This window comes from Coptis chinensis, chromosome 7, assembly GCF_015680905.1.
Source record: "Coptis chinensis isolate HL-2020 chromosome 7, ASM1568090v1, whole genome shotgun sequence".
Lineage (NCBI taxonomy): Eukaryota > Viridiplantae > Streptophyta > Magnoliopsida > Ranunculales > Ranunculaceae > Coptis > Coptis chinensis.
Window position 1 is genome coordinate 84210500 of NC_141462.1, and position 27754 is coordinate 84238253.

Below are 27754 nucleotides of genomic sequence, written 5' to 3' on the forward strand. Positions count from 1 at the left end.
AGTTATGCATATTTGCAAATATTTTTCAAAATAATTAATATAATAACACCCGTTCGTAGTTAATCTTTGAAGATTCCACATAGTAAGTCATGCATAATTTAAATAATAATTAACGGGAAATCAGGAACTGGATAATCTTCGATGATCATACATAGTACATTAAACATAATTTACTTTTTATGTCATGTTTGCAAGGAGACTACAGATGGATCAGTAGAAGTTGGTATTATACACCATATTAGATAATTATAAGGAAATCGGAAACTGGATTCAAATACATAACTGAGCTCAAAGAGTAATTAACGGTAAATCAGAAACTTTATACAAATTGCATTAAACTAACAACAGAGAGTAACTAACGAGTTATTAGAAATTGGATGCAAATCCTTGAAAAATATTTAATGGAAAATCGGAAACGGTATGCAAATACATTAAAGAAATCTCAAATAATAATTAATGGGAAACCGAAAACTAGATGTAAATACATTGAACTTAACTCAAAAAATAATTAACAGAAAATCAAAAACTGAATGCAACTGCATTGAACTAACCTCATAGAATAATTTGTGGGAAATCGGAAATTAAATGCAAATGCATTGGAATAACCTCAAAGAATAGTTAACTGGAAATCAGAAACCGGATATAATTGTATCGAACTAACCTAAAAACATAAATAATAAAAAGCTAGATGCAGATGTATTGAACTAACCTTAAAGAGTTATTAATGAAAAATTGGAAACTGGATCCAAATGTAATGAACTAATCTCAAAGACTAATTAACGAAACATTAAAAAATGGATGAAACTGCACTGAACTAACCTAAATGAATAATTAACGGGAAATTATAAATTTGATGTAACTGCATTGAACTAACCTCAAAAAATAATTAACGGGAAATCGGAAACTTGATGCAAATGCATTGAACTAACCTCAAAGAACAATTAACATAAAATCAGAAATTGGATGCAACTGCATTGAACTAACCTCAAAGAATAATTAACTTAAAAACCAAAAACCTGGATGCAACCGCATTAAACTAAAATAAGAAATTAACTAACGGAAATCAGAAATTGGATGCAAATGCATTGAAATAACCTAAAAATTAGTTAACTAGAAATCGAAGTCGGATGTAAGCGCATCGCGACCGACATCAAAGCATAAAATGTCCACTTTTTTAGGCTTCTCATATGATTAATTATGAGTAATTAGGAATCCAAAATAAAAGTGAGTTTATAAAAATAGACTCTTATATGTATGCAAACTGTATAGAAATTGTAAACTATCGAACTAACCTAGAAAAACAATTAATGGGAAATCAGAAACTGGATGCAAATGTATTGAACTAACCTCAAAGAGTAATTAACGGGAGATTAGAATCTGGATGCAAATACAATGAACTAATCTAAAAGACTAATTAATGAAACATCGAAAACTGGATGCAATTGTACTGAATTAACCTTAATGAATAACTAACGAGAAATCATAAAGTGGATGCAATTGCACTGAACTAACCTCAAATAATAATTAACGGAAAATCGGAAACTTGATGAAACTGCATTGAACTAACCTCAAAGAATAATTAATGAGAAATTGGATGCAATGTAATACATTAAACTAACCTCAAAGAATAATTAATGAAAAATCAGAAACTTGATGCAAATGTATTGAACTAATAACCCTAAAATGTATTTGTATTATATGTAGGGGAAATAAATGTCTCGACAAATATAGTTTTGCATTTCAGGTAGTGTTTATTATAATTCTTTTATTGTGATTGAGAATGCATTGATATTCAAGTAGCTTCAATATTATTTTCGTCACATTGGACATTCTCACAAAACTTCAATCAAACTTCTATTATTAAACCTAACAATAAAAAGAAGTCGATGAGTTTTATCAAAGTTTGATGATTCTTTTTTATAGAGAGTGGTGCAAGAAATTTAAATGAGTAATTAATATAGTTTTCATATCTCATAGCTATGCATAATTGCTAATCACCATAAATCAGGAACGTAAGCCGAACGGTGATGATTTACCGCTAAATCACCATAAATCTAATAAAACTATTATACAAGCTAGATCGAGTTTAAGATAATTTCATTTGAAAATTACATATTAATATTCTAAACCGCAAAGTAAAGAGGCTATCTCAATTTGATCCCTTAGTTTCCAAGTACTTATGCACTATAATCGCTGCTCATTAACGTATTTCGATTTATTTTCAATAAAAATATATTCTGATTCAAAAATCCGCTAAATCACCATAAATCTAAGAAAACTATTATACAAGCTAGATCGAGTTTAACATAGTTCTATTTTGAAAATTACGGATTAATATCCTAAACCACAAAGTGAATAAGCTATCTCAATTTGATCTCTTAGTTTTCAAGTACTTATGCACCATAACCGCTGCTCATTAACGTATTTCGGTTTATTTTTAATAAAAATATATTCTGATTAGAAAATTTGCCGCTAAATCACAATAAATCTAAGAAAACTATTATATAAGCTAGATCGAGTTTAAGATAATTCTATTTGAAAATTACGGATTAATATCCTAAACCACAAAGTGAAGAGGCTATCTCAATTTGATCCCTTAGTTTCCAAGTACTTATGCACCATAATCGCTGGTCATTAACGTATTTTGGTTTATTTTCAATAAAAATATATTCTAATTCGAAAATTTGTGTGAGACATTTTGTAAAGCTTTTTCAACACACAAAATATTTAATAGATCTCCGGCGTATGCCCGGGACCAAAATCTAGTATATGTCTATTTGAGAGGATTCTTAATTTTGAGATAGAAAGCCTTATTGCTTATTTGGTCATTTTTGGTAAAGTTGCTACCTATATTTGTTTTTATTTTTGTTGATGTATTCGCATGTTTTCTCTTACTTTTTGCAAAAATTTATCTAAAATATCTATATTATCATTTTCTGTGGTCCGTAAACGAAATTTAATTCCTTGGCTGGAACGTAGGTCTAAGTTAGCATCATTTTCCTGTGTAGCGCTAACTTGACAAAAATTACTCTGCCTTTCCCAGCTAGCATCTAATTGCCGGCTCGTGCTAGCTCAGTTGTCACTTAAGTGACCAAGTTTTCCAGGCTTTTAGGGTTGTTCCTTGTGGGTGCCTTAATCACAATGGGCATGGCTCTCTCTGAAACAATAACAACTCCATAAAAACACCACTTAATCCGTGACCAACATTTCCAAACATTTGTTTACAGTTTACAACAAATTTTGTTACCAAAATACATAGTTATAGTAACACTCTATGATCGTTGGAACCAAGAAACATATTTTTCACAAAAGAACTACACTATGCATACAATGGCATTTGAGAACCGAAGAACAGAGGAACTGATACATCAAAATGTGTGTGCATAGAATTACAAAAAATCTTCATTTGTTCCAATACAGCTGAGTAGCAGACCTTGTTTAGGTGAGGGACACCATCAGAGTCAATACAAAAGTTGGATCGTACCCTACTGTTTGACCAAAATGTGTCGTCTTATCATCCTTAGTCTGATGCATCAGAACTCTCATTGGGCTCAGTTCCTTCATCATCCTCAGGAGCTAGAAAAGAAGAAACAAAAATAGAACAGATTCAGAGGGATTCAGAGGGATTCAGAGTGCTCCTCATTAATATTGTGAACAGATACATTAATACCCTCATGCTTCTCAACAGAGGAAAACACTCAATAATTTTTTGAAGACAGGAAAAAAAGACAAAAGAACAAAGTAATCATCATGATCCATGCAGTAACTAAATGTTGGCACAAGCTCCTCGGGGGAGAGGAGAGGAGGGGGGGGCCGGGGGCCGGGGGCCGGGGGCGGGGGCGGGGGGGAGGTGGGAGTTATGAAGCTGCTACAGGTAGTAAAATGGTGACCAATCAAGAACTAATAAAAAGGCAACTAAACTAGGCACAGCTTCAGAAAAGCAGCAATCTGCCCACTTCACCACTGGAAAACCCCCGAAGATACCAGTTTGTTGACGCTTTCCAATCACAGATAACGTGTTGACATCTATGATGCCAGAGAATTCTACAATTACAGCCTTAGTATACAAAACTTCTTTTAGGGTTTTAGATGTAAGATGATACAAGGATGTCTACTTCCACCGTTTCAAAACTGCAGTCGTGAGAAGAGGAGTCAGTCCATCATCTAGTCCTTGTGTTGCCCTTTTTATGGCAGGTGTAGTTGTCTGGTCCTTTAACAGTAGAATAAACTATTTTAAGTTCGTCGTGTCCTGCAGATATTCTTACTCACTGGTATGCTGGCCCATTTTCTTCCAAAGGCATTTCGGTCTAATTAGAATATTATGGTCTAACTTTGGTACAAGGTAGAATATTATGGTATAATTAGAAAGGGAAAAATTGCACTATGTGGGAATCTAAGACTTAGGGGAGACAATCCATGTAAAAGAAAGTGAAATTTACATTAGTATATTTCTCTTGTTACTACTGCAACATAGTATAAGTTGACTTTACCAGAAAATGGGAATATTATTGTGATGAACTACGCTGTAAAACATCATGAAAAACTTCACACGTATGATTCGATAAAAGGTTTACTAGTTGTACACCAAAATATTCTTCTTAGTCATACATCAAGATAAGATTCTTTTGAGTTGCAGTGATTATAAGCAAGCATGGAACTAAGGTGGTGTCGGGTGGATTTGAAAACCTTTATGAATATCCAACACTAGGAGGATTTACACTCCAATTATATTGAAAAACGTTACCATTTGCACTCCCAAAATTAGATTCCTGGTTCCATCCCTGGTGATAAGAACATATATGAAGGAAAACATTCTTCTTTCAATTATACACAATCTCTCCCCAAACCTATGAGCTTAGGTGCAAGCCACTTTCATACTACAAGATATAACATCTGTTGTGACTTCAAAAGTGTTACTTGTACCACGGAATGACCAGATACTACTCCCCTCAAAGCCCACATTTATCAGAATCTACAAGATTTGATATGTTATGTTTTGTTTTGTACCAAGCATAGTCTATGACCTATGGAACAGTGCCAAGTAAAGAAGTTTGAACCCTAAGAAACAAAAAACTATATGTGCATTTCTTCCCTCCCACATTCAAAGCAAAGACAGGAATTAAATGCCTACCAGAACAATAAACATTAACGAGGCATAATTTGAACCAAAACATACTCTATAAACAATAATTCTAGATACAACAGTAGTAAATAAACTAACCTTCAACTGCTTCTTCCTCTTCATCCTCCTCCTCCTCTTCAGCTTCTCCTTCATAATCAAGCCCATACATTCTATTCAAATAATCCACAGTCGTCTTTGTAAGCACAACTTTATCCGCATTCAAAATATCAAACAAGTTCAAAGTCCTAGGCGTCAACATTTTAACCGTCCCAATATTCCTACTAGACAACTTCACATTATCCGAAACCTCATTCAACAAAAACATCGATTTCTCATTCGGGTCTAATCCCCATCTCTTCAACGCTTCAATAAACTCCTTCGTCTTGGGCTTATCAAACTTATCCACAAAATCCTCCACAACAATAGTATTCACACTAGCACTAGACAATGCAGTTGATATAGCCAATCTTTTCTCCTTCCTATTAATCTTAATACTCCAATCTTTAGGCTTAGGTCCAAAAACCACGCCACCACCGGGTCGAAGCGGGGTTCTTTGTGAACCGCGACGGGCCCGACCCGTTTTCTTTTGTGGGTATGGTTTTTTACCACCACCTCTAACTTCAGCTCTAGTTAAAGTTGAAGCTGTGCCTCTTCTACTGTTTTGTTGGTCAGTAATTATTCCTCTATGGACCACTGCTCTTGCTGTTTCTGGTGGTGCTGATTTTAAGTCTAGATAGGTTTCTCCTATTTTTTCTCCTTCGAAGGAGAGTATTGGGATTGTTGACAGTTGTGCATGGATTGAGAGAGGTTTAAGGGGTTTGAAGGATTTTTGGTGAGGAGATTTTGGTAAAATGGAAGTGGAGAAAAAGGAGGAGGTTGAGGAGAATGCCATTCTCTTTTTTTTTTAAGTTTATCCACAAGGAGTGAAGAAGATTCAAGAGTGAGGACGAGGGTACTTTTGGTATATAGCGTAACATATTGGGCCGGAGGCCCACGAATCCAAGTTTTTCGCTCCTAGCCTCCCAGTTGAAATCAATTCGGCCCTCGATGTTTTAATAGAACCTGTATCCAGATTTTAGCTTAGTGGCTTTCAAGCGCTTTTGGCAGGTGTCTTCCACTAGGTTTTTCTCATGTTGATTACATTGAATTATGGAATTTCAATATAAAGTTCATATCATAGAAAAATGCAAGATATTGACACTTGTCATAAATCTTTCTTTCCTTTTATTTTTACAACGCATCCCTGAAGGAGCATTTTATTCCTAACATGCAACTTTGCCAACCAATGGCTCACTAATATTGCCAAAGAAGCTTACAAATTAAAATCAAGTGCACTAATATAGAGCTTGAGTTATGGTGGCTTCTTCACCTTATTGATCGAAACAACATTACTTGTCAATAGTAACCGTGCCCACTTCACAAGTTCTTCCTTGATCATAAACAGCACTGCAGCAGCAAGCACACTCTGCACTATTTTTGTGCTCATTCCTTTATAAAAGCCGTAGAGCCCTTCATAACGGATCATCTTCAGGATTGCATCAAGTGTACCTGCGTCAGAGGCATAAACAAACTGCTTATCTGCAGAACATTACTTCTTAGCCTATGGTAGTTGATTTCCAGATGACACAAGTGATCAAAATGTTTGCATATATTTGTATATTTGTTTAACATCTTCATACAAAACTAAACGTGAGATCTCTTAGGTCGACTTATCGACTCGTTATAAATTTTCCACGTTCAATTTCATGCGAATTTTAAGCTTAGATTCTAGAATAGAAACCAGTAAACTGAATTACAAACCTTTATATTGATGCTGTTTGTCTCCCCCAGTCACTTGTTTTGCCTGAAGCCTTGACTGCAAAAAGAACACACGTGGGATGATAATGAAAATAGATACAGAAACGGAGTAACCAACCAGCAAAAAGATACAAAGTTAGCAGGAGGGGGGTGTCTGTTTTGCTACCTTCACAACAAGAAGTGGATACGTCATTACGGTGGCTCCAAGTTTAGCCACAGCTCCAAGAAGAAAAACCTAGGCCAAGTCATCCCAACATAAGGTCGTGACATGTGATATTCGGCAATGAGAGGTCCAAGCAATTATAATAGATCAACCCATACCTCCAAAGCAGTGACTCCAGTGTTTCCTTTCTCAGCACGCCTAGCTTTCAACTTCTTCAACAATGTTTCGTATAGCATGAACTGTATGGAAGGATTGCTAACCTATAAAAAAAACACAAGAAGGACGATTCAGCACCTCCTCATTTCTTAGAGCCTACACAATTTATTTCAATCTGACCATGATAAGCGTTGGGAATACGCCTTTCCAGAAGCCTCGAATTCCAGCTTCACCATAGACTTCTTGGACCTGCACAGGGTTAGAGTTCCGAATTCAAAGTTGCTTACTATAGATAATAGGCAAAGCAAATATCAGTTGGTAAAAAAGGTAAATTAGGAAGGCTGTACTACCATTTATCTGACATCATATCAGTTTAAGAAATACTAAATCTAAGAACCAACTGAATATTGTGCTTGTAACTAGTTCAGAATCTGAAGGGGTAATTCTGGAGTGCATGTGAATGTCTCCGAATGACTGAAGATAGTGTGGAGGGGAGGGATAAACGCATGAAACAGTCGCTCCTCTATAATCTATGCTAGTATCGGTTCCCAAAAGACCATTCTTCTTAACAACAATCCATTCTTCTTAGGATGTTTGAATCCAATCAAAGATATGAGCTAATTACAGGTTCATCAGTTGATATGACTAACCAAAATGCACAAAACATATACATACTGCATTGGTTGTGCCATAGGGAGGAGGCTCAATTGCAGCAATCTGAACACTGTCATCACTTGAAATGTTATGAGTGGGCTTGTCTTCAATTAAACCTTTCTTGTGTGTCTGCACAGTGAAATACACCGAGAAAGTAAATCAAGTAAGAAAACACAACTTACAATATTTTGTACTTTACGCTCAGGTGAAATATAGCGTGACTACTACTGTTTTTTTCTTTTAAAATGGAAACATTGGCAGTAAGCAAGTAACCTTACGAAGTTGTTATTCGTGGAACAGAACAACATACGAGTCATAACACCACGTTGCCATCTTCTAGAACCACTAGCAATTAAACATTTTTATTAAGTTTTCACCCTTACCAGCTTAGATTTCAACAATAGTTTACTTATACGGGTCTTCATTTTTATACATGAAGCACACTTCAAAATGTAGAAAACTTGGTCACTTACAACCAAATTCATAAGAGGACTAAAGAGGCTGACAATGAAATATAGCCAAAGTATCCATGTGAAGAAGTTGTTACTTGTGTAACAATTCTATAAGAGTCATGATACCATCAGATAGAAACAACTCAGGTAGACGAGTTAGCCTGAAGACACCACTTTACCATCTTTAAGGACCACTATGCATTATATTGACATTAAGTCAAGTTCGCCCCATTTCCATTAGTTTACACTTCACTATCAGTTCACTTAAAATGGTGCTAAATGATTATACATGAAGGCCAATTTAGACTTTAGTGGAAGACCTGGTACCTGACAACGAAATTCATCTTGACTAATTACAAAGTAAATACTAAGAGGAGATTAAATAGGCCAATATAAAAGGCAGTAAGAGCATCTGGATATTCTACCAAAATGTTTAAATTGTAAAACTGAAAGGCCAGCTCTTAGTAACAAGTAATTTACCTGCATCCGGGTAACAACCACCCAAATAGGATTAGTCAACAGCACATTCACACACCTACAGAAGGAAAATGTTTAGTATAACTAATAACCAGATTTCAGGCAAATGTTTTTCTTTATTTTTGTCAATAGCAATTACATTGCACCACAATGACGAAAGTGATGAAATCATGCAATACTCTTCTTTGCAAACTCCCGATGCTTAACATCGTGATTTTGAAGGGTGGTGGTGTTATCTTTGTATATATCAATTGGGGTTTAGAGTTTATACATATAAATTCGTAGCTTATTTTAACTAATGAAGAAACAGAGTTCACAAAACCAACACAGTTACCCAGATTATCTTATCTAGTCCCATTCTTTTGAACAATCTAGAAATCTAAGAAGAGTAGCATAATCTGGGTAAGGCAAGTTGGGTTTCTACAACGTCATTGCTTTTTACTAGTTTGATATGCAAGAAACTAAGTGGGAGAGTGGGATAAAATGGCAGGTCCAACCTGCATTTGTATTTTTCCAGCAAAAATAAAGTTTTGGAGCAGCTGTGAATTCCATCATCAAATGTCTAACCATACTATTTTCAGAGAACTACCAGGATTTCTCTACTTCAAAGAGAATGTCACAAAACGATTAAAAACAAAATCTGCAATAAAAATCAATTACCCCGATATTGCGGCTACCACAAGGGACGAGAACATCCCAACTGTTCCATCACCAGTCCCTTTCTTCAATCTATAGCGTGCAGTAGCTTCTGCTTTGTCCCTAAATATTTGATAGAAATAGTAGTAAACACCCTGTACATGAAAATAAAGAACAGATGAGGAAAACAAAAAACACAGCAAAAGATAATATTAGACTATGTGAAACTGTATGATATATAGCTAAAAATTGTGTGTGTGGCACTTGACAAAGGACATACTCAAGGCAAGGCCCATAATATCCATATCGTTGGATTAAAAAAAACAACATTATAGAATAACAAAATGCAACCAGTTCAAATTACACACACAATCAAATTACAGAACATGGAAGAAATAGATTAAATCAATACATAAACGAGTGACGTGTCTGCTCAGCTTGCATACTCTCTTCTTGAATCTTAACTATTTTACAATACTGTGCCATTCACAACATCTCCATTTTTATTGTTGTATAGTCTCACATGAACATATCTTTGAGCATGTAAATATCAAGCAAAGACTCTAAGAGAGGGACCTTACCCCAAAATGGCCTTTTCCTAGAGTGTGAGAGCAATGCCATAATCAGCATTGCCTCTAGGTAGCATGATGACTGTTGCAGCGTGTTCCCCTAAATAATTAATCATTTACCTTTTGATTAAACAAAACTCAACCATTTACCTAATAAACACTAAAGTGTTGTACCTTCGAGCAAAAGGCAGAAGCAATATCTACCGCGGGGCATTATATTATCTACCGAGGGTAATGGTAACAAAACTAATCACATTGTTTCCCTCTCCATTACGTCATGTATTATTTCATCAAAAGAAAATTGGATAATTCAACTAATACAGAACACACAAATACAATCAAAGGGAGGCAGAACAAAAGCCAATTGGACACTTTCCCATATGGGATAAAATGTCAACTAGACTAACCTTACTTCTTATTCAAGAGGGGATATTACTTCCAGAAGATTGTTACAATACGTGAACCAAAGGACTATATAGTATATACTTTCTTTTCGGTTATTATTAGTATTAGTTTATGACACAAGTTTGATTTTAGTACCAGCCACTTATTATATCTATCTTATGAACAAATACAACATGATCCATCCACTCAACAAACGGGGTGAAATTGCGCTAACCTGTGACGCAGCAGTTCCCACCAATGACGGCGTTAATCCACCGTACAATCTCTCCCATCCTTCATTTTTTACCACCTGCAAAAGCAAAACTGAGTCAGATAAAAAAAAAACATAAAAGATGCAATAATAATAATAATAATAACCTGACACATTTGTTCAATAGTCCCAAGTTTCCTTTTGGCCTTCTTCGGATCTCTGTCCGTCTGTTGCCGCGTATTAACCTAAAGATCCCATCCCAAAAAAGTGGGAAAAAAAAAAGAAATTGAGAAAACTAAAAAAAATAATAAACATGAAGAAGTGGTTAGAGAAATGTTTTAATACAGTTTGAAGAGGATAAGTAATGAGCTGAGCAATGATTCCACCGCCAGCTCCAGATAATCCATTGATCAAAGCGTCTGACATCACTTTTTAAATTTTAATTTTTTACTTTTATGGGAACATAAAGAGAGAGAGAGAGAGAGAGAGAGATATTGGTGGGAAAGTGTTGAATGATATCTTGGAATTTGGAAGCAGGCTAAACTAATTATAGAAGTATAATTTGGTTCGCTATCATCAGAAAAAGCCAGCATTCATCATGTTTTTGCTCGGTTCAAGTAATCAAACTGACGTGTTTCAACTGTTTACCTCTATTGCCCTTACCTAATTCCGTTAATACCCCTAATGTCCTTCGATTTTGTAACTGGAATTTGCAGTACGTAGGTTGCGTCTCATACTCTCATTGATATTTAGGGGCCGTCTGTTTTTTTAGCCTATAAATGCTAAATGCTGATAGCTGAATTCAGTTTATCCGAAAAAAAAAAAAAAAAAAAAAAAAATAAAATAAAAATAAAAATAAAAATAAAAAAAAAAATAAAAATAAAAATTCTGAAAAATATGTTTGTTTTCTGTCAGACTGACCTAATTCTAAATGCTAAATATAAATTATTTGAACAATTTTACTCCTGTTATCAATTTTAAACACAAACTTATTGTTTATAAAAACAAAATATTTGAATTTTTTTTGACAAAATTTCCTTTGTTTATTCAACATTTTGAACATCTGTATGAAATCTAAAACATTGCACATAATAATATAAGATTAATAAGACAACCTAAAAATAAAAATAGTACTTGATCGTTTATAAAAATAAATGATCTCGTGAGAATTTCGACAGAATTTCTTTTGTTTATTCAACATTTTTGAGCACATGTATGAGTGTATAACACCTAAAACATTGCATATAGTAATATAAGATAAAAGGAAGACAAACGGAAAGAGTTTTACAACCATAACTCCAAATTACATTACAAATAACTCCAAAGTGCAAATACTTTAAACCTGATCAAATGTTTCCACTCCACAATTGTTCTGCAATTTGGTCACTCAAGTTGACCATGTACTCATGTCTCATGTGCCTCGGGTCCAAATGTATGACTCAAACTCGGTAGTGCTTCGGGTTTGTCAGAGTCAATTGATGGCCCCATTGGAATAATCACTTCTTCATCTTCATATCGCTTGAACAATTGATCATTGACTGAGATGCGACGGAGAAAATTGTGTATTGCCATGCTTGCTACGACAATTTGAACTTGTATGCGAAAAGTATATGGAGGCATCATCTTCAATATCTTGAATCTTGCTTTCAAGACACCAAAGGTTTTCTCAATGAGGAATATGTCTGATTAAATTTCTTCTCTTTGTTTCTAAGAAGACCACCACGATTAAAATCAGCTAGCCAACACCTAACATTCCTATAAAGACACACGAAGCCCCTAGTGTGTGTATGTAGCATCACACAAGTAATACATACCTACAATACAATAATGAATTTATATAAACATATATAAACATGATAAATAGAAAAGTTATTCATTGGTAATATTTTGAAGCACACCTTCTAGAGGCAATGGGAATCCTTGTTTTTTTTGCCATCGTAATGTCTCGCTCAATACACAAGCATCACGGGTAATCCCTTCCCATTCAACCATCACATAAGTAAATCTCATATCATAATCACACACAACTAGAACATTTTGGAAACAATCCTTACCCCCTCTTCCTCGAAAAGGAATTTGCTTCTCAAGTATAACATTTGTGTCTATTAGTGTACCATCCAAAGCTCCAACAACTCCTTTGAATGGTCCTCTCTTAAAACGACGTTGGTAACGAGTTCCACCTTTATGAATGACCCCGTCAAATGGTGGATCAAGTATCATCTCTTTTGAGAAATAGAGCATTGCATCTAGCACCTCATAAAAACACTTGCTAATGGTTTGTGTTGAATGTTGAAATCGATCCACTATAGCTCGATTTCGCTTATTGTGACCAATAGTCATTAAAAACATTGTCATTTTTTCCTCTACATCAATATGTTTACTATCATGAAGTCACTCCCTTTGTCGAAAGTGATCACATAGCATAACGAAGGAAGACTTCCTCAATCTTAACATGTTAAACATATTTGTATCATCTCCATGAAGAAGCTCTTGTACATACATTCTCCCAGTAAACACAAATATACATATCTTCTGCCTCACACGCCTAAGATTCGTAGCATGCTTAATCCATGCAAATATTATGATGTAATAAACCAATAACCATTGTTGTGGTGTCATCTTCGCTAAATGAAAGTAAAGATAAAAAATGTCAACTACGCAATCATCCAAATAAAAACAAACGATATAAAAAAATTTCGACCGAGTCTCCTCTGTATTTTCAACATTCCATAAACACAAATTCTGTCATAACCTAAAAATTAAAGCCATGCATTTCTCATTGATCAACCTAACTACTTAACTGTCTTGACCAATGCCAGAGTAGTTAAGTAACTTGATTGTTTATAAAAACAAATGATATAGAAAAATTTCGACCGAGTCTCCTCTGTATTTTCAACATTCCATAAACATAAAACCTATCATAACCTAAAAATCAAAGCAATGCATTTCTCATTGATCAACCTAGCTACTTGACCGTCTCGACCAATGCCAGAGCAGTTAAGTAACTTGGTTTATAAAAACAAACGATATAGAAAATACATAGTATAAAAAGAAAACTATAAACTAAATACGACAATCATCCAAGTCAACTACAACCTTCAACATCACCAAAAACTAAATATGACAATCATCCAAGTCAACTACAACTTTTTACATTAGCAAAATATAGATACTGACAATCATCCAAGTATCACATCCTTAGGCTAGGTAGACTAGGACATAGATCGAATAATGTTCTTGAGGAATTGGATTTTAAGCCTATTTTCTTGCAGATTCAGAAGCACCTTGTTATGAGAAGGATGAAGAGAGAGAGCTTCCAATGAGTTGAGGTAGAGAATATCATCCAACAAATCCAAGAGGCGTAACTCTTCCACCTACAAAACACCATCATCCACAAGTTTTCTATCTACCATGGTTTGAGTCTTCACCATCTCTACAAACTCTCCAATACTCTTCACAAGAGGATCTGGTTCAGGAGAATCTCTTTCACGTTTTTACGTTCATACTTCACCATCTGTAGTATGAACGTTATGGGGAGTCACCACAGGAATTGGATGCTTGTGGTTAAACCCTTCATCACCACAAGATACAGTGGGTTCAAACAAGAATTCAAGCAACTCGCTATTTGCCAACGAAGCATTCCTAAAATGGCTCGCCAAAGGATACTTCTGTTTGTAACAATAGATAGCAAAAAGAAAAGAAGGTTAAACAACTAACAAAGTAGTTGTATACTAATAACTCGTATAAACTAAAAAGTTGTTATTTCTACTTTGATTATATCATCCCAAATATCATTCGAAAAATCTAAAACCCCTCTAACAAAATTGACACCGTGTCCCGTCCTATTTGATAGAACTCTCCATGTTTGATATTGTTTTCGGAGGTAGCCCCATTGGTTCTTGAGTTGCCTTTGTGTGTATAGAACATCGTAGGCCTTGCTCATTTTTTCATTAATCCTATAGTCCATGACTCTGGTTTGAGTGAACCACTATAAGTCATAATTATTAACCTTTTCTAAACACATTTCAATGAAACATTTTTTCCACGCATCATCGGTCTTTATCATAGGAGTTGGAGCGGATTTCTCAACCACATCCGGAGTTGCCTTGTTCTTTCCCTTAACCCGTGGAGTTAGCTTCTCCTTTCGAGGACCCATGCCTAAAGTCACTCAATAGGAATCAAGGAATTGTACACAAACAAAGCAATGGTTTGCAAAGAAAAGTATATATACATTAAAGACAGGCACCTATATGTGCATATCACTACCTAGGACATACTTATACAAATATACAAGAATCAAAATATACATATAAAAGTAAATAAGACAATGTGCCATACAAACAATAAAAAGGGGAAACCGGCCTCTATAACTAAAATGTATTGGTGAAAGTCCACTTATGTAATTTTATCAGAGAACACATGGAAAAACAAAATCAAACGAGAAACGCTTCAGTGATGAATAGAACACATTTTACGTCTCAAAATGGAATGGCGAAAAAAAAAAAGATATATCATACATGGTTTGTTACCTTCTGAGTTTATTATCTATCTAAACAGACAAACTGACTGACTAACAGGTGAGAAGACGAAAAAAAAAACTGTTCAATATAGAAAAATATCCTAGAGAGAGAAACACAAATACAGAAAACGTTAAATTGAATCCCGTGTATTGGAATTAATAGTTCTCGAATTATTTCCCTCCAATCAGAAGCTTTAATAATATAGCAAACATATTATTATTACCGTTCTAACCAAAATATAGTTACACAAGAAACCAAATAATAAGTTAATCAAAACAAATGGATTTTGTATGGTTATCATAGCATAATGATGGGGTAGTGTCTACATCATGCTTTCTACTCAAAATATCAATTCTAGATGATGAAAAATGAAGAAGAAGCAAAGAACACGAAAATTTCAGCAAACTCACCACTTGAAGCTTTGATTTCCTCACTCAAATCAATACTAAAGCAACCCTAATCACTTAGAGAACTTAATTCAATCTATTTTAAGCAAAACCCCTCAAAATTTTGATTGAAATCGCAAGTTTTTTGGTGAAATTCCTACTCCTCTATTAGTATTTGAGATATATATTGATTATATTGACGACAGTTAGAATTTATTAGATAGTTAAGTTATGTATACCTGGAATAGTGGAGAGAATGGAGGTGGAAACCCTAGAACACCATCGCTGGAAATTGAACAAGAAATTGAAGAAATTTTCACGGGAAATTGAAGAAATTGAACAAGAAATTTTTTATGGAAACATACCTGATGAAGAGAAAGGAGAGTAGCTGATGATGAGGGGCAAGTGAGGAATTGAGTGTTTCGCATTTTTAGTTTCAGCGTTAAGGAAGAGGGAGACCGCGGAATGCTGAAGAGCCAATTGCCGCTGAATGCTGAAGAGTACCAAGAAAAACAAACAACTTTGGGCACCTCTGAATGCTGAAACTTGAAAAAACAAACAACACCTTAGCTGCCAATAGTTCATATCCACGCTAATGGACAAAAATAAGTTGCTAATAAGTTTGAAAGAAATAGGGTACAAATTCAACAAATATAACTAACGGAAAGAATAAATGATAGACAACAAGAAATATCTTCAAAAATCTCTATTTCTAGTTCTTTTAAGATGCAAGTCAAAATAATTTAGAATGGATTGCTTAAGAGTTCACATTAACATTACAAGATCAAAGGTTTCTTCTTGGAGGATGAGATGATTTATTGGAGTAAGCACTATTCCATTCCCCTCCATTCTGAGCATAATAATCCATTGGATAATCTGTGGCAGCATCAGCAACTACAATCTTTTCTTCATTGCTGCTGCAACAAGATTTGCTTCCACACTCTGCACCATTCATGCAATTTGAGTTTAAAGAGGATTTCTCCCACCAACCAGGAATAAACCCAAGCGCAATTTCAGCCTCGAATGGAGTCAAGAGAGGCTTTTCAAAAGCCTCCCCCCAATCAATGGAAAGACGTGGACAAGCAATCTGAATCCAGGCATCTATAGAATCGGCAAACAATGCAATCCTAGCAGGAGAAATCTCTGACATCAAAATGGTGGTCCACGTAAAACCTCTTTCTTTCATTTTACTCTGCAACCGTTTGAGAATTCTAGGGTTCCCCTGCCTTCCCAACGTCCCAAGAATAATTCCCCAGCAGCTCGCCTCCCTAGCTTTAATGATTGCATTCTTCCTCACTTTCTTCATTCCATCGTGATCATACTCCTCCAAGAACAAAACCCCAAGGTATGGGTCATATCGAAAAGCCTTAATTCCAGGATTTGCTATCATAAATGCTTCAAGATGGAACCTCCCATCAGCCACAAATATAAGAACATCCGCAGACCCTTTAGGAATTGTTGGGGATGTGCACCCAAGAACTTCTCCAGCTGATAAGGGTTTAGACTGTGGGACCAAAACCTCAAAGCCAGCATTTTCTAATGCAGGCTTTGCAGCTCGAATTGCCGAAGAAAACTGGATGGTCCCTGCCAGGGCTAGCTTTTTTGTTTTGGTCTGTTCTTCATCAATGTTCAATCTAACTGTATCGATCAAACGCTCAACATCAATTTTGATTTCAACAAAAACATAGAGAGAAGGAATCTTTGTGGAGTCGATGGGGATGAGACAGCTGTGCCCATAATGGATGAGGAGATCAGCACCCAAAGCAGTGGCAGAGAAGTCATCAACACAACAGGCACCGTAGGTGACATCACCAAGGACAAAGCAGTCATCAAGCTTTCCATAGGTCGTAAAGATGTCAGAAAGAACAAGGGAATACATTAGGAGTCCTTCAGGGAACTGCAGAGCAACGCGTTTGGCACCAGATGTTAGGATGCGCCAGATGCATTTGTGGACCTCAAAACTGTAATTAGAGGGGAGGACAGAGAGAGACGAGTTAAGGGATGGATCGTTGGTTATGGAGTCTGGGATTTGGTTTTTGATGAACCGTTTAGGAGACGGACGAGGTTTATTACTTTTAGGCTCTTGAGAGAACACCTGAAGATCCACACTTGATTTCTCCATTTACTAAACAATTTGAGCAGAACCAACTTGATCAGCTGAAAGAAGATGACATTATTATTAATAAGTATAACCTGCTGTAACACTCAACCTAAGGTACAAAAACAACACTACACATATACATTATGGCCAAATAAAAAGTATCTGTATCACTTTTATAATATCAAAAAAACAAGAATTAACAATATCACGTTAAAGTACCAAGTAATGGTAGTTCACGAGTTCCGAGAAACTTTAGGCTCACAGCCTTTACATTCATATATTTTAAAGGCTAGACGCGTGGAGCAGGAAAACTGGAAAACACACACAGGCACACACAGATGAGAGAAAGCAAAAGGTGCTTCTGTTTTCTTTTTTGTTTGCTCCACTTCACACCTTTACAATCTGTGAATTTGAGGACTGAGAGCCTAAAATTTCTTGCCTCTTCATAGAAGTGTACTGTATTTGAAAGTAGTCTGAACCCTAAACTCTTAGAACATCCATACAGGATTGTACATCTGTACACACACGTCTGAACTCCTTTGTTAGTCTAACATTCTTCATGTACCCTAACAGCCAAGAATATCTGTTGATTTGCATGAGTTTTCTTCTCTTCTTTCTCTCCATTTTACTTTTAATTGATTGGTTCATTATTAGTTTACCTCCACATCATCATATCCTGACCCTAGCAGCAAACATGAGTATTTTATAACTTGTTCTAGTGCAACAGTGTAAGGGATAATGAATTCTCAAGGTTAATAAGCCAGGTTCTATAAGTGGAAATAATCATTTTATCAGACTAGAAAGACAGGGAAAAAAACTATCTCAATTAAATACAAGTCTAACGGCCACCCACAGGCTACAGCCTAACTATGAAATTTAACTTAAACAATATGAAATTCTATCAGATAATAAATATGAATATTTACCTCTTAATCTCGTACTCACCAACTTTCCACGAGCTAAAGATTAGGGCGTTTATTTAGTTTTTTTTTTTTTTTTTTCGATAATCTGGGCGTTTGTTTAGTTGAGACCGGTTCCTCTATAACCGGGTACAGAGATTGATATTTGTACCCCACACACATTTCGTATCTCGGTGCACACACACATCTCGGAGCACAAACACAGATATCGAGGCATACACACATCTCGGATTCGGATCAACGGCGAGATAACACGTTATAAAGATCTCGAGTTCTATTTAGTTTAACTTCCAAAGAACTCTACTTTGTATCTCGAACGTGGGATTGGGCCTAGAGAATGAGAAACTTGGGTTTGAGCTAATGGGCCTAGACCAATCCAACCAATCTAAGTTACAACCAGCCCAAGTTCAATAGACTAAAACCGGATTTTTGTTGGTCCTAGACTAACCTGTAATATCTTTAATTCTGGTTTGGTTTTGTAAATCAAAACCCGGCTCGGTTTTGAATTGGGCTCGGATTAGAATATCAAAAAACCGAAAAACCCAAGCCCGTGTGCGTACATATATCTTTCAATCATTCTATTCTTGAAAATAATAAGTTTCAGAATCTCTATTTTATAAAGAATAATGTAATCAACAAAGTTATTTTAATTTCAGTGTTTTTTGCTTCCTAATTCCAAAAAAAAAATCCCAAAAATATAATCAACTCGATATAATCCGACCTAATCCAAATTGGTCTGGATAGAGTTTGGGCTGAAAATTTAAGAACCGACTAGGGTTTGGTCTCAGGCTCGCATTTGAAACTCGGGTTAGACTCGGACCCGACCGAGTTCCCCCACCCCTACTCAAAATAGCAAAACGAGAAAAGCACGTTTAAAACGCCTCGAGATTCTAAAACCCTACTACTAAAAAAATATATAATGGAAGAGAAAAAAGGAGAGATCTATCATGAGAAGCAAAAACTTCAATTCTGTCTTTTACACGCTCTCAACAATCTCTACCAGGTACTACTTCTAACTTTATTCTCTCTCTCTCCTTTTTATTCTTTTTACTAATACATGACTAATTAATTTTGTTTACAGGAAAAAAACGTGTTTACAAAAACAGACTTAAACACAATAGCAAATGAACTAATTCACGAAGACCCAGTAAAAAAAAGTCAAAATAATTGGATACCAATATTCAAACCACATCATAATTCACTTACTGGTAATTACGATATTAATGTCTTAATTTCAGCATTAGAAAGTAAAGGCAAAAAAGTTGTGTGGCATGATCGTCGTAATCCGGCTTCTTCGATTAATTTTAATGATGGGAATAGTAATAAGTTGATGGGTTTTGTTATTAATGTTACACTTAAAAGATTTGGTGGGTTATGGAGAAGTAGACATTGGGTTGCGGTCAGGAAAGTTGATGGGGTTTGGTATAATTTGGATAGTGATTTTAAGTGTCCTTATGAGTTTAAGGATTTAGATGAGTTGAAAGAGTTTTTGGATTATATTATTGGCGGTGGCGGGGAAGTATTACTCGTTATGAATGAAACAGACTGAAGTTTATTCGTTTTAGTTTATTAGAAGACACATGGAATTGACGAAGAAGTTGAAACGGCATTATGGGTTGAACGATTCGATTGCATTTGTTTTAACAGTGATTTCTGTTTCGTGCTTGTTGGTTATGATTGTTTCGATCCTTAGACTACCTGAGGTTTCGAGGGAAGAGGGGTTGTATAGGATTTTGAAAATGAGGAAGGTGCCGAAAGAGGATGTGAGGTTGGGTGAACTTGGGAAGATGATGGTTGGGATGTTGCCAGATGATCTTGCATTTACTGTGTTTGTGCCTTCAGAGAAAGCATTTCAACGAGATTTGAGATTGTGGACTAATGATAGTTTGGTGGGATCAAAGGGGTATGATAACACTTATGCCACAGTCTCTCGTATACTCGGTTTCTCAGCAGTTCCTCAGGGTTTGCATTCGGGTGAGGTACCGTTTGGGAAGGAGATCTCTTTGGATTCCATATCCGGATTTAAGCTGTATGTTTCGAGAGAGCTAGATGGATCATTGGTAGTGAATAGTATTCATTCACAAAGAGTTGACCTAAACAAGGGAGAGATTGTTGTGCATATAATGAATGGAGTGGTCATGGATGCTGAGTTTGAGCAGTCAGTCCAACCTGATGACGAAGCTGAAGACTGAATCAAGGCAGCAAACTTCTCTTTCAGCTGCTCATTTGCAAGGTCAAAACCTCACTATTGACGTAGAACCATCGAGGTACAATTTGTAATTTCCCAACCTGTATAACACATGTTATAATTTGTCTCCATATATAGAGATATTTCTTGAAAGTGCAACTGTTATCTGTCACTGTTCTGATCATCACTTATCAAGTTTATTTATAGTGATCCTCTGAACATTGTAATTGTAATGCTTGCAAGTAGAATTGATGGAGGTTAATATTTCTATGTTATATGTATTCTTGCTCAAAACATAACGTAATAGGGAGTTATTATTCTTTAAATAAGTTAGGAGGAGTTGAGTAGTAAAAAAATGGAGAAAGAAAAAAGAAAAAGAAAAAGAAATTTTTTAAACATGTAAGGCTTAAGCCTCAAGGCGCTAAACCCTCAAGAGTCTTAAGGCTCAGTGCATTTACCTTTGGGTGTATACTTGTTTGACTGAAGAATTTGTGTTAGAAAGTCACTACCTACTAAGCCTCCTTTCTGTGCCACTCAACATGGGATCTATGAATGAAGCTTTTGTGAAGTTCATGGGTATTCTGAAGGAGTACCTACTGTTTTTGTTTATTTGAGTCTTTGAGATGGCACATCCCACCCTATTCACCACCCTGCCACCTTGTTTTTCGCCATTTACCATTAGAACTACAAAGATTGTTTGCTAAGAGTCACAAGCACACTGAACATAAGTTTGTTAGGGTTGCTAAGAGCCTAAGAGTCACAAGCATGCTGGACATAAGCTTGTTAGTGTCATTCTTCGAACAGAGACTCAGCTGAAATCTTCTAAAAGTGGAATTGGCTCTTGTTAGTGTCATTCTTCGAACAGGGACTCAGCTGAAATCTTCTAAGTGGAATTGGCTATAGGACTGTTGCATGTCTTCTCTAGGCAGGATTGGTGGTGTATTAATCTGTAAATTGAAAATTCATATTTTGAAGCACGTTTGAGATGCTGTATCAGACACTTCTCGAGTCTCTATGTCTGAGCTACTATAATATTAATCTCATTATGGACAGAGTCCTGGACTCATGGTCTTGGGGAGTAAACAGTTTGGACCCAGTCCAAAGGGATTATTTCCTCCACATATTTTGTTAAATAGGTACTTCTCCGGAGTGTAATTTGTTTGGTTCACAATGTAAATGTTTTGATCCCTAGCCACACCTTTAGGAGGAGAAAGAAGAAAGAACAGAAACAATTTACATACCCTTGTGAGACAATCTGCACATAAACCATTAGAAACTAAACAGTTAAAATCGGTTTTCGGAAGTAATAGGTCGATGAGTGATATGCAATTAATCGGTGATTAATCGGGTGATGTACATATATCTGGTATTTTATCGGAGATGTAACAATAGATATCAAACTGGTAGAAAATAACTGTTATCGCTGGAGTAGAAAATAATGAATCGTTAGACTTTAATAAGATAATGCAAGCTGGGTAAGCAATTACTTAATTTGTACATAACCATCAAAATGGTTGTCGGTTTATGAGCTATACCTTTTAAGTCCCTCACTACTGGGGCACATAGTTTTGTAGCAGTAAGTGTCAATATTTAGGTCTGTTGTCGGTCTATAGTGATTTCGTTAAAGGGAGATATAGTCGATAGTGCTAACTCTTTAAATTTGTTTTTCATATATAGGGAACTTTAGGGGTGGAATTTGGGTCGGGTTAGCCCAAGCCTAATGGGCTAAAACCCGATTTTTGTTGGTCTTGGATTAACATTTTAGATCCGTGGTCCGAGCGAGCTTGGTCTTGTAAAATCAAAATCCAATTCAGTTTCAGATTGGACTCGGATTAGAATATGAAAAAACCGAAAAACCTGAGCCCGTCTGCATATATGTATGTATATATTTCATTTATTATATTATGTTATATTGTTTCCTTATAAGGATTTATTCTTGAAAAAAATAAGGTTGAGAATATCAATTTTAGAAAAAATAATTGAATCAATCAGGTTAGTTTCCCTTTCAAATAATCTAATCCTTTTGATTTAGTTATAATATTGAATTTCGGTATTATTTATCTCTTAATTTATTTATTTAACATTGAAAAGGTTTTGAGTTTTTCACTCTTTAACATTGAAACCCGAAAAACTTGACTAACCCAACCAATTCGAGTTGGGTTTGGACTGAAAATTTAAGGACCGACTAGGCCAGGCTTAGTCTCAGGCTCGGATTGAAACATTTGAAACTCGGATTAGACTCGAGTTAGGCCTCAACCCTACCCAACCCGCCCAAGTTTCACCCCTACCAGTACTTACAGTCTTGGTCGGTTGGTCCTGTAATACAGTAATGATACACAACGATTGATTAGAAGTTGATTACATTATATGCATTGAGAATTATTGTAGCAACTAGCCACTATGAATTTAGCAACCCTTAGTACCGTTTGTGACGTTCTTCACACTTATTACTGCGAAGTCCTTAATTGCTTTTTTGTAGGTAATTAGGTAATGATGCTAGATTGCTATCATTCTTTTAAAAGTTTATTACTTGTTATAGTAGATACTAGTAAAGATCTTTACCAAAAAAACAGATACTAGTAATGATATGCAATGGGTTCCGAATTTAAAACACCACATGATTATTCCCTGTTTAGTAAGAGTGGGTTTCTCGAAGATGCGATGGAAACTGGCGACTTTCTAAGAAAGAGAATTTGGCATGTCTTGTTAGAATATTATGCGACAAAGAAAGGAGAAACTACAGAAGGAATAATCATTGGGAACTTGTCTTGAATATTAGGATAGTGCTCCTTTATCTTTCCTCTCTTTTGACAAATAAAAAGCGTTCAACTGTCTGGTAGAATTTCTTTTCTTTTTCCTCAAGACAAACATTGCATCCCTCTCTCCCACATTCAAAGTAATGGAATCCTGACACTATCAAAAACAGCTGAGTGGCGTGTGAGAACCTTGAAAGCATTGCTGATAAGAAATGATAGCACCACCCATTGTGTGTTCCTCTTGTTCTGCACCCATTCAAGTTCACTAGTCATAAGTCATAACTTCCGTTGGCTCCACTCCATATCATTCACATTTTTGTCCAACCCAACTAATCCTTCTAATACACCTAATCCATAACTGTTTACACCTAACCTTCCAAGACTTGCACTCAAAATACTAATCGTCTAGTTAATCATTACTTTTCAAAACCATCAAAAGGTTGGTTCTGCACAAATGAGTTTCAAAATTAACAAATATTTAATTATGGTCCTTTTCTTTGAGCACACCAAGGTGTGCGCTATTAGGAAAAGTAACGTAATCACAAAATATCACGACCTAATTAAAATTAAAATTTATGGATCCAGAAAAACAAATGATTCGACCTATTTCGCACCCTGGCGAGCGATGATGTAGGAAGTAGGAAACAACATACGGTGATAGACTGATACCCAATATGATTGTTCAAATTCAAAGTTCAAAACGTTACATGTGAAATAAGCCAGTTTCTGATGCAAGCATATGATTGTGATTGACTGACTAAGCAGTAAACGTAAAACAAACGCCCGCCCTATTCTTCAGTCAAGTTATTGACTTGGAATTTTTTTCTTCCTAAATTCTCATTTGACCAGACGTTTTTTAACAACTATTGAGGAAACTTTGCTGTATTCCAAGGCTTCAAAGTTTCAGAAGTTCCTTAGCTCCTGGAGAACTAGTAAATAAAGAAAATACATAAAAGAAATTGATAGCAGTAGATTATGTTGAGAATTTGAGAGCTACTAATAGACTTACATAACACAGGTGAACCTTTGTTGCGTAGGGTGCACATAGTTCATCTCACATTCTTTATTTGTACTCTGCACATTATATCTCCTTTTACTTTTCTCGTTACCTTGTTTATTTGTTTTACTCTTTTTATCTTTAAATTCTTCAATATATACACCCCCACCAGTCCACCACTGCCTCCCCATCCCTCCCTTTCAAGTTCACATTTCTTTCCCTCTCATTCCAAAATCATTCCAAAAGAAACTCTCTCTCTCTCTCTCTCTCTCAGTCCTAAATATGTTGAGAAAAAACAGTAAAAGAGTGAGTTTCAGTCCAGACATCAACGACAAGACTGAGATGTTTCACAAGCACAAGAATGGATCAAGAGTTGGTGGTGGAAAAAAGATAAGGGTGGTAGTTGGAATTTTATCTTTCCGATTACCAAAAGCGTCGAGACTCTCAGCGATGAATAAGTTTCTAGATAGTCTCAGTACTAAGGTAGCAAGGGCCTTACGTATAATTACAATAACAAGGAGAAGATCATCTTCAAAAGTTTCTTCTCCCAACATGGGAAGATCAAGGTCATACACATCTCAAGTTGATTCTCATCATACAGAAGCTATTGAAGATTGCATTGAGTTCATCAACTCTTCTTCATCTTTCCAGAGATCCAGTTCTGTTTGTGATAGTTCTTGTAATTAACTTTCTTGTAAGTAGACTTTGTAGAGATTTCTCGTGTAAAGGAAAGAACCATATGAAGGAGATTCCTTAAAGAAACTACAGTGGTTGAGAATTTGAGATAAAACATTTTTCTTACTATACTTGTTTGCTTCAACATTTTGCTATTACATAATCTGTGCTTATGGCCTTATGCCATGCAAAAGATGAGGGAATTGAAGGGAAATGCTTGTGGTGAAGCACAATCTCCTTTGACCAGAAAGCTGGATATCTCCGGCCATCCCCTTTTCATGGAATGTTGGCTTCTTCTCGATATTTACAATTGTACAGGGAAAACAGTTCAAGGTCTAGCCATATGTTTCTGGCCCCCATTCCCATTGTGCAGTATCTAGTTTTCAAGGGTGCTCACAAAGTCAGAACACACATTAATTCTTCATGATAAAATATCAACTTCTCTCTTAATAATAACCACTGGGATCAAATTCTTCTCATCATAAACTTAAATGATATGAATGCAATGTAAAAGAATCACTTAAAGATATATGTATAGACCCCTAATTCACCACTACACAAATGTCTCGCTCTCTAGTTCCCTCTTCCACCCAAATGTATGGACCCTCCTTTTTTCTCTTTCTTCTCTCTTTTTACTGTTCCTATCTCTCTTTCTCTCCAGCAGCCTCCTTCATTTTCTCCACATCTTCTCCTTTTTATATTCCCCTTCTCTTCCTCGGGACCGTCCACCTGTCCTGTCATCCTACGACCCCGATGTCGATCGTACACTTGCCACCGTGGACTAGGGTTCCGCGGCCTTGATCCGCTGCTCCTCCTCATCCTTGCGTATGTTGCTCCCTATCAGCTGCACCGCGGACTTGGTCCAAGAGGTACAGATCATGCTATTACAAATGCCCCTTCTCAACTCCGTGGTCCTATTAATGGATTCGGGGTCGAGAATACTCACCGCTATCCTCTCTCCACCGCCCCTTCCTTTTTCTTGGTTTGCGTGTATACTTTATTGCACTAATCACGCGCAATTTCAGCCGTCCCTCGATATTTGTGCGTCCACGTGTCTCGCGCTGGCTGGGCTACTCCACTGACCCCTCGAGCTCCACGACCCTTGAAATTACTTTTTTGCCCTTCTCTATTTAAATACCCTTCCCTCTCCCCCTTCCTCACTTCACTTTTCCTCTCCTTTGATTTTCCACTGCTCTTCACTCCCTTCCGATCACCCTCCGGTTTGCGCGCACACTGCTGGTCTCTTAGCGATTCTCTCCTCCTTTCGGACTTCAACTCCGGTGTATCTACTCTCCTTGCTCCCCTTGGTACGTTTTCTAGGCTTGTATTACTTTTGTTCAACTAGATAGTGCGTTCTTTCCATAATTTGCACCTGTCCCTTCATTTTTCCGATGTCGAATTCTAACTCCGGCGACTCTTCCCCTTCCCGTTCGCCTCAGATAGCATCCCCGCCTCCTCCTACCCCAGCTGCGGCCCCTTCCACCTCTGGGCACCCAACCTCTTTGTTACCTCCACCCTCACGATGCCGCCGTCCTGATCTAGACGTGATTAGGGCTGCTTACAGCATTCCGGCCAACATAACCCTAGAACACATGCCATCCATCATCCATTACCCTCATTTGGTTCCCCACCGACCCGGGCACCTTGTGATCACGGTGGGGCAAATTATTGTCGGGCTGCAGCTGCCCCTCACTCTCTTGGATGTCGAGGTGTGCAATCATTTCAACATTCCCCACAATCAGGTATAGGAAACTTCACGGAGAACTATGTATGCCACGAATGCTCACAATAGAATCGGCGGGGGCAAAAATAACCGGTAGCGATATCTTCTCCCACTATTTCCTTAAGAAAAGCACTAAAGATGTCGGTGTAGGCTACCAATCATTTTGTGTCGTCCTCGAAGTTACCCTCTTGCTCCATTATTACCTCTTACGACAAAGTATGACACCATTACCCTTATGCGTGTCGGGACAATTTCACGTCCGCGGACCTTCCTTCAGATTAAACTCTTAACCACCTCGCCTTCATCCCCCGTGGTGAGTATCTTTGTACTTCCCTTCTCTCTTATTGCATTATTACCGTTATGCTCTAACGCTATGATCTTCTCTGTTTTGTAGGTTGGCGGCCAGATTTCATATCCCAAACTTACTCCGGCGTGTCTTGTCCCATTTTCCAAAGACTCCGCGATCTCGGACCCGATCAAGCCAGTCACTTAGGCATCCATCCTACCACCGCTACCCCTCTGTTACAAATCCCCAGTCTGCACACTTTCCGTGGATTCTCTTCTCCCTTCTGCCGCCCTCCTCCTCCCAAAGAACGGAAACCCAGAGCATCTCCCCTTATCCAGAAAAGGTCTCGCGTCTCCTCCTCCCACCGCCGTCCCCGTGCCCTCCTCTCAACCCCCCAGATCTCGTGACTCTCCTGCCAACTCCGCGCCCGAAGACATCCCCTCTTACCGATCCATTTCCAATTGGGACGACCAGTATACCTCTCCCACCTCTCCTACCAACGACATGGACGTTCACAAGCAGAAACTTTTTGACAGTGACTCCGAGGAGGATGAGGTGACTGAAGTCTCCCCGTCTGAAGT

The 27754-nt window shown here is 36.8% G+C and overlaps 5 protein-coding genes across 9 annotated transcripts; 2 read left to right on the plus strand and 3 right to left on the minus strand.

Annotated features, from left to right (window-relative positions):
- Window positions 1-3158: 3158 nt before the first annotated feature.
- RPL4 (ribosomal protein L4) lies at window positions 3159-6025 on the minus strand. Its single transcript, XM_086569821.1, has 2 exons — window positions 5222-6025; window positions 3159-3576 (listed from the first exon to the last, which is right to left on the minus strand). The coding sequence occupies exons 1-2, from the start codon at window positions 6012-6014 to the stop codon at window positions 3521-3523; spliced, it is 849 nt and encodes a 282-aa protein (XP_086425947.1). The 5' UTR covers window positions 6015-6025; the 3' UTR covers window positions 3159-3520.
- A 114-nt stretch (window positions 6026-6139) lies between these two features.
- Window positions 6140-11244, minus strand: PXN (Mitochondrial substrate carrier family protein). Of its 2 annotated transcripts, XM_086569819.1 has the most exons (12): window positions 10967-11209; window positions 10789-10866; window positions 10646-10720; window positions 9482-9612; window positions 8825-8879; window positions 7914-8021; window positions 7419-7487; window positions 7241-7342; window positions 7086-7154; window positions 6923-6977; window positions 6492-6670; window positions 6140-6184 (listed from the first exon to the last, which is right to left on the minus strand). In XM_086569819.1, exons 1-12 carry the CDS (start codon window positions 11045-11047, stop codon window positions 6155-6157), a joined length of 1032 nt encoding a protein of 343 aa, XP_086425945.1. In that variant the 5' UTR covers window positions 11048-11209; the 3' UTR covers window positions 6140-6154. The 2 variants fall into 2 exon arrangements, with proteins under 2 accessions (XP_086425945.1, XP_086425946.1); XM_086569820.1 differs by lacking the exon at window positions 6140-6184 and having other exon boundaries at window positions 6278-6670; window positions 10967-11244.
- Window positions 11245-13666: 2422 nt separating this feature from the next.
- LOC147489475 (uncharacterized) lies at window positions 13667-18772 on the minus strand. Of its 4 annotated transcripts, XM_086569795.1 has the most exons (5): window positions 18555-18772; window positions 16308-17684; window positions 15893-16066; window positions 15767-15812; window positions 13667-14289 (listed from the first exon to the last, which is right to left on the minus strand). In XM_086569795.1, exon 2 carries the CDS (start codon window positions 17647-17649, stop codon window positions 16312-16314), a length of 1338 nt encoding a protein of 445 aa, XP_086425921.1. In that variant the 5' UTR covers window positions 17650-17684; window positions 18555-18772; the 3' UTR covers window positions 13667-14289; window positions 15767-15812; window positions 15893-16066; window positions 16308-16311. The 4 variants fall into 4 exon arrangements, with proteins under 4 accessions (XP_086425921.1, XP_086425920.1, XP_086425923.1 ...); XM_086569794.1 differs by having other exon boundaries at window positions 15893-17684; window positions 18555-18771; XM_086569797.1 differs by lacking the exon at window positions 18555-18772 and adding an exon at window positions 17848-17985 and having other exon boundaries at window positions 15893-17684.
- Window positions 18773-19291: 519 nt separating this feature from the next.
- Window positions 19292-20889, plus strand: JOSL (JOSEPHIN-like protein). Its single transcript, XM_086569799.1, has 2 exons — window positions 19292-19551; window positions 19630-20889. Exons 1-2 carry the CDS (start codon window positions 19468-19470, stop codon window positions 20095-20097), a joined length of 552 nt encoding a protein of 183 aa, XP_086425925.1. The 5' UTR covers window positions 19292-19467; the 3' UTR covers window positions 20098-20889.
- LOC147489477 (Fasciclin-like arabinogalactan family protein) lies at window positions 20129-20889 on the plus strand. Its single transcript, XM_086569798.1, has one exon. It carries the CDS (start codon window positions 20129-20131, stop codon window positions 20738-20740), a length of 612 nt encoding a protein of 203 aa, XP_086425924.1. The 3' UTR covers window positions 20741-20889.
- Window positions 20890-27754: the final 6865 nt, after the last annotated feature.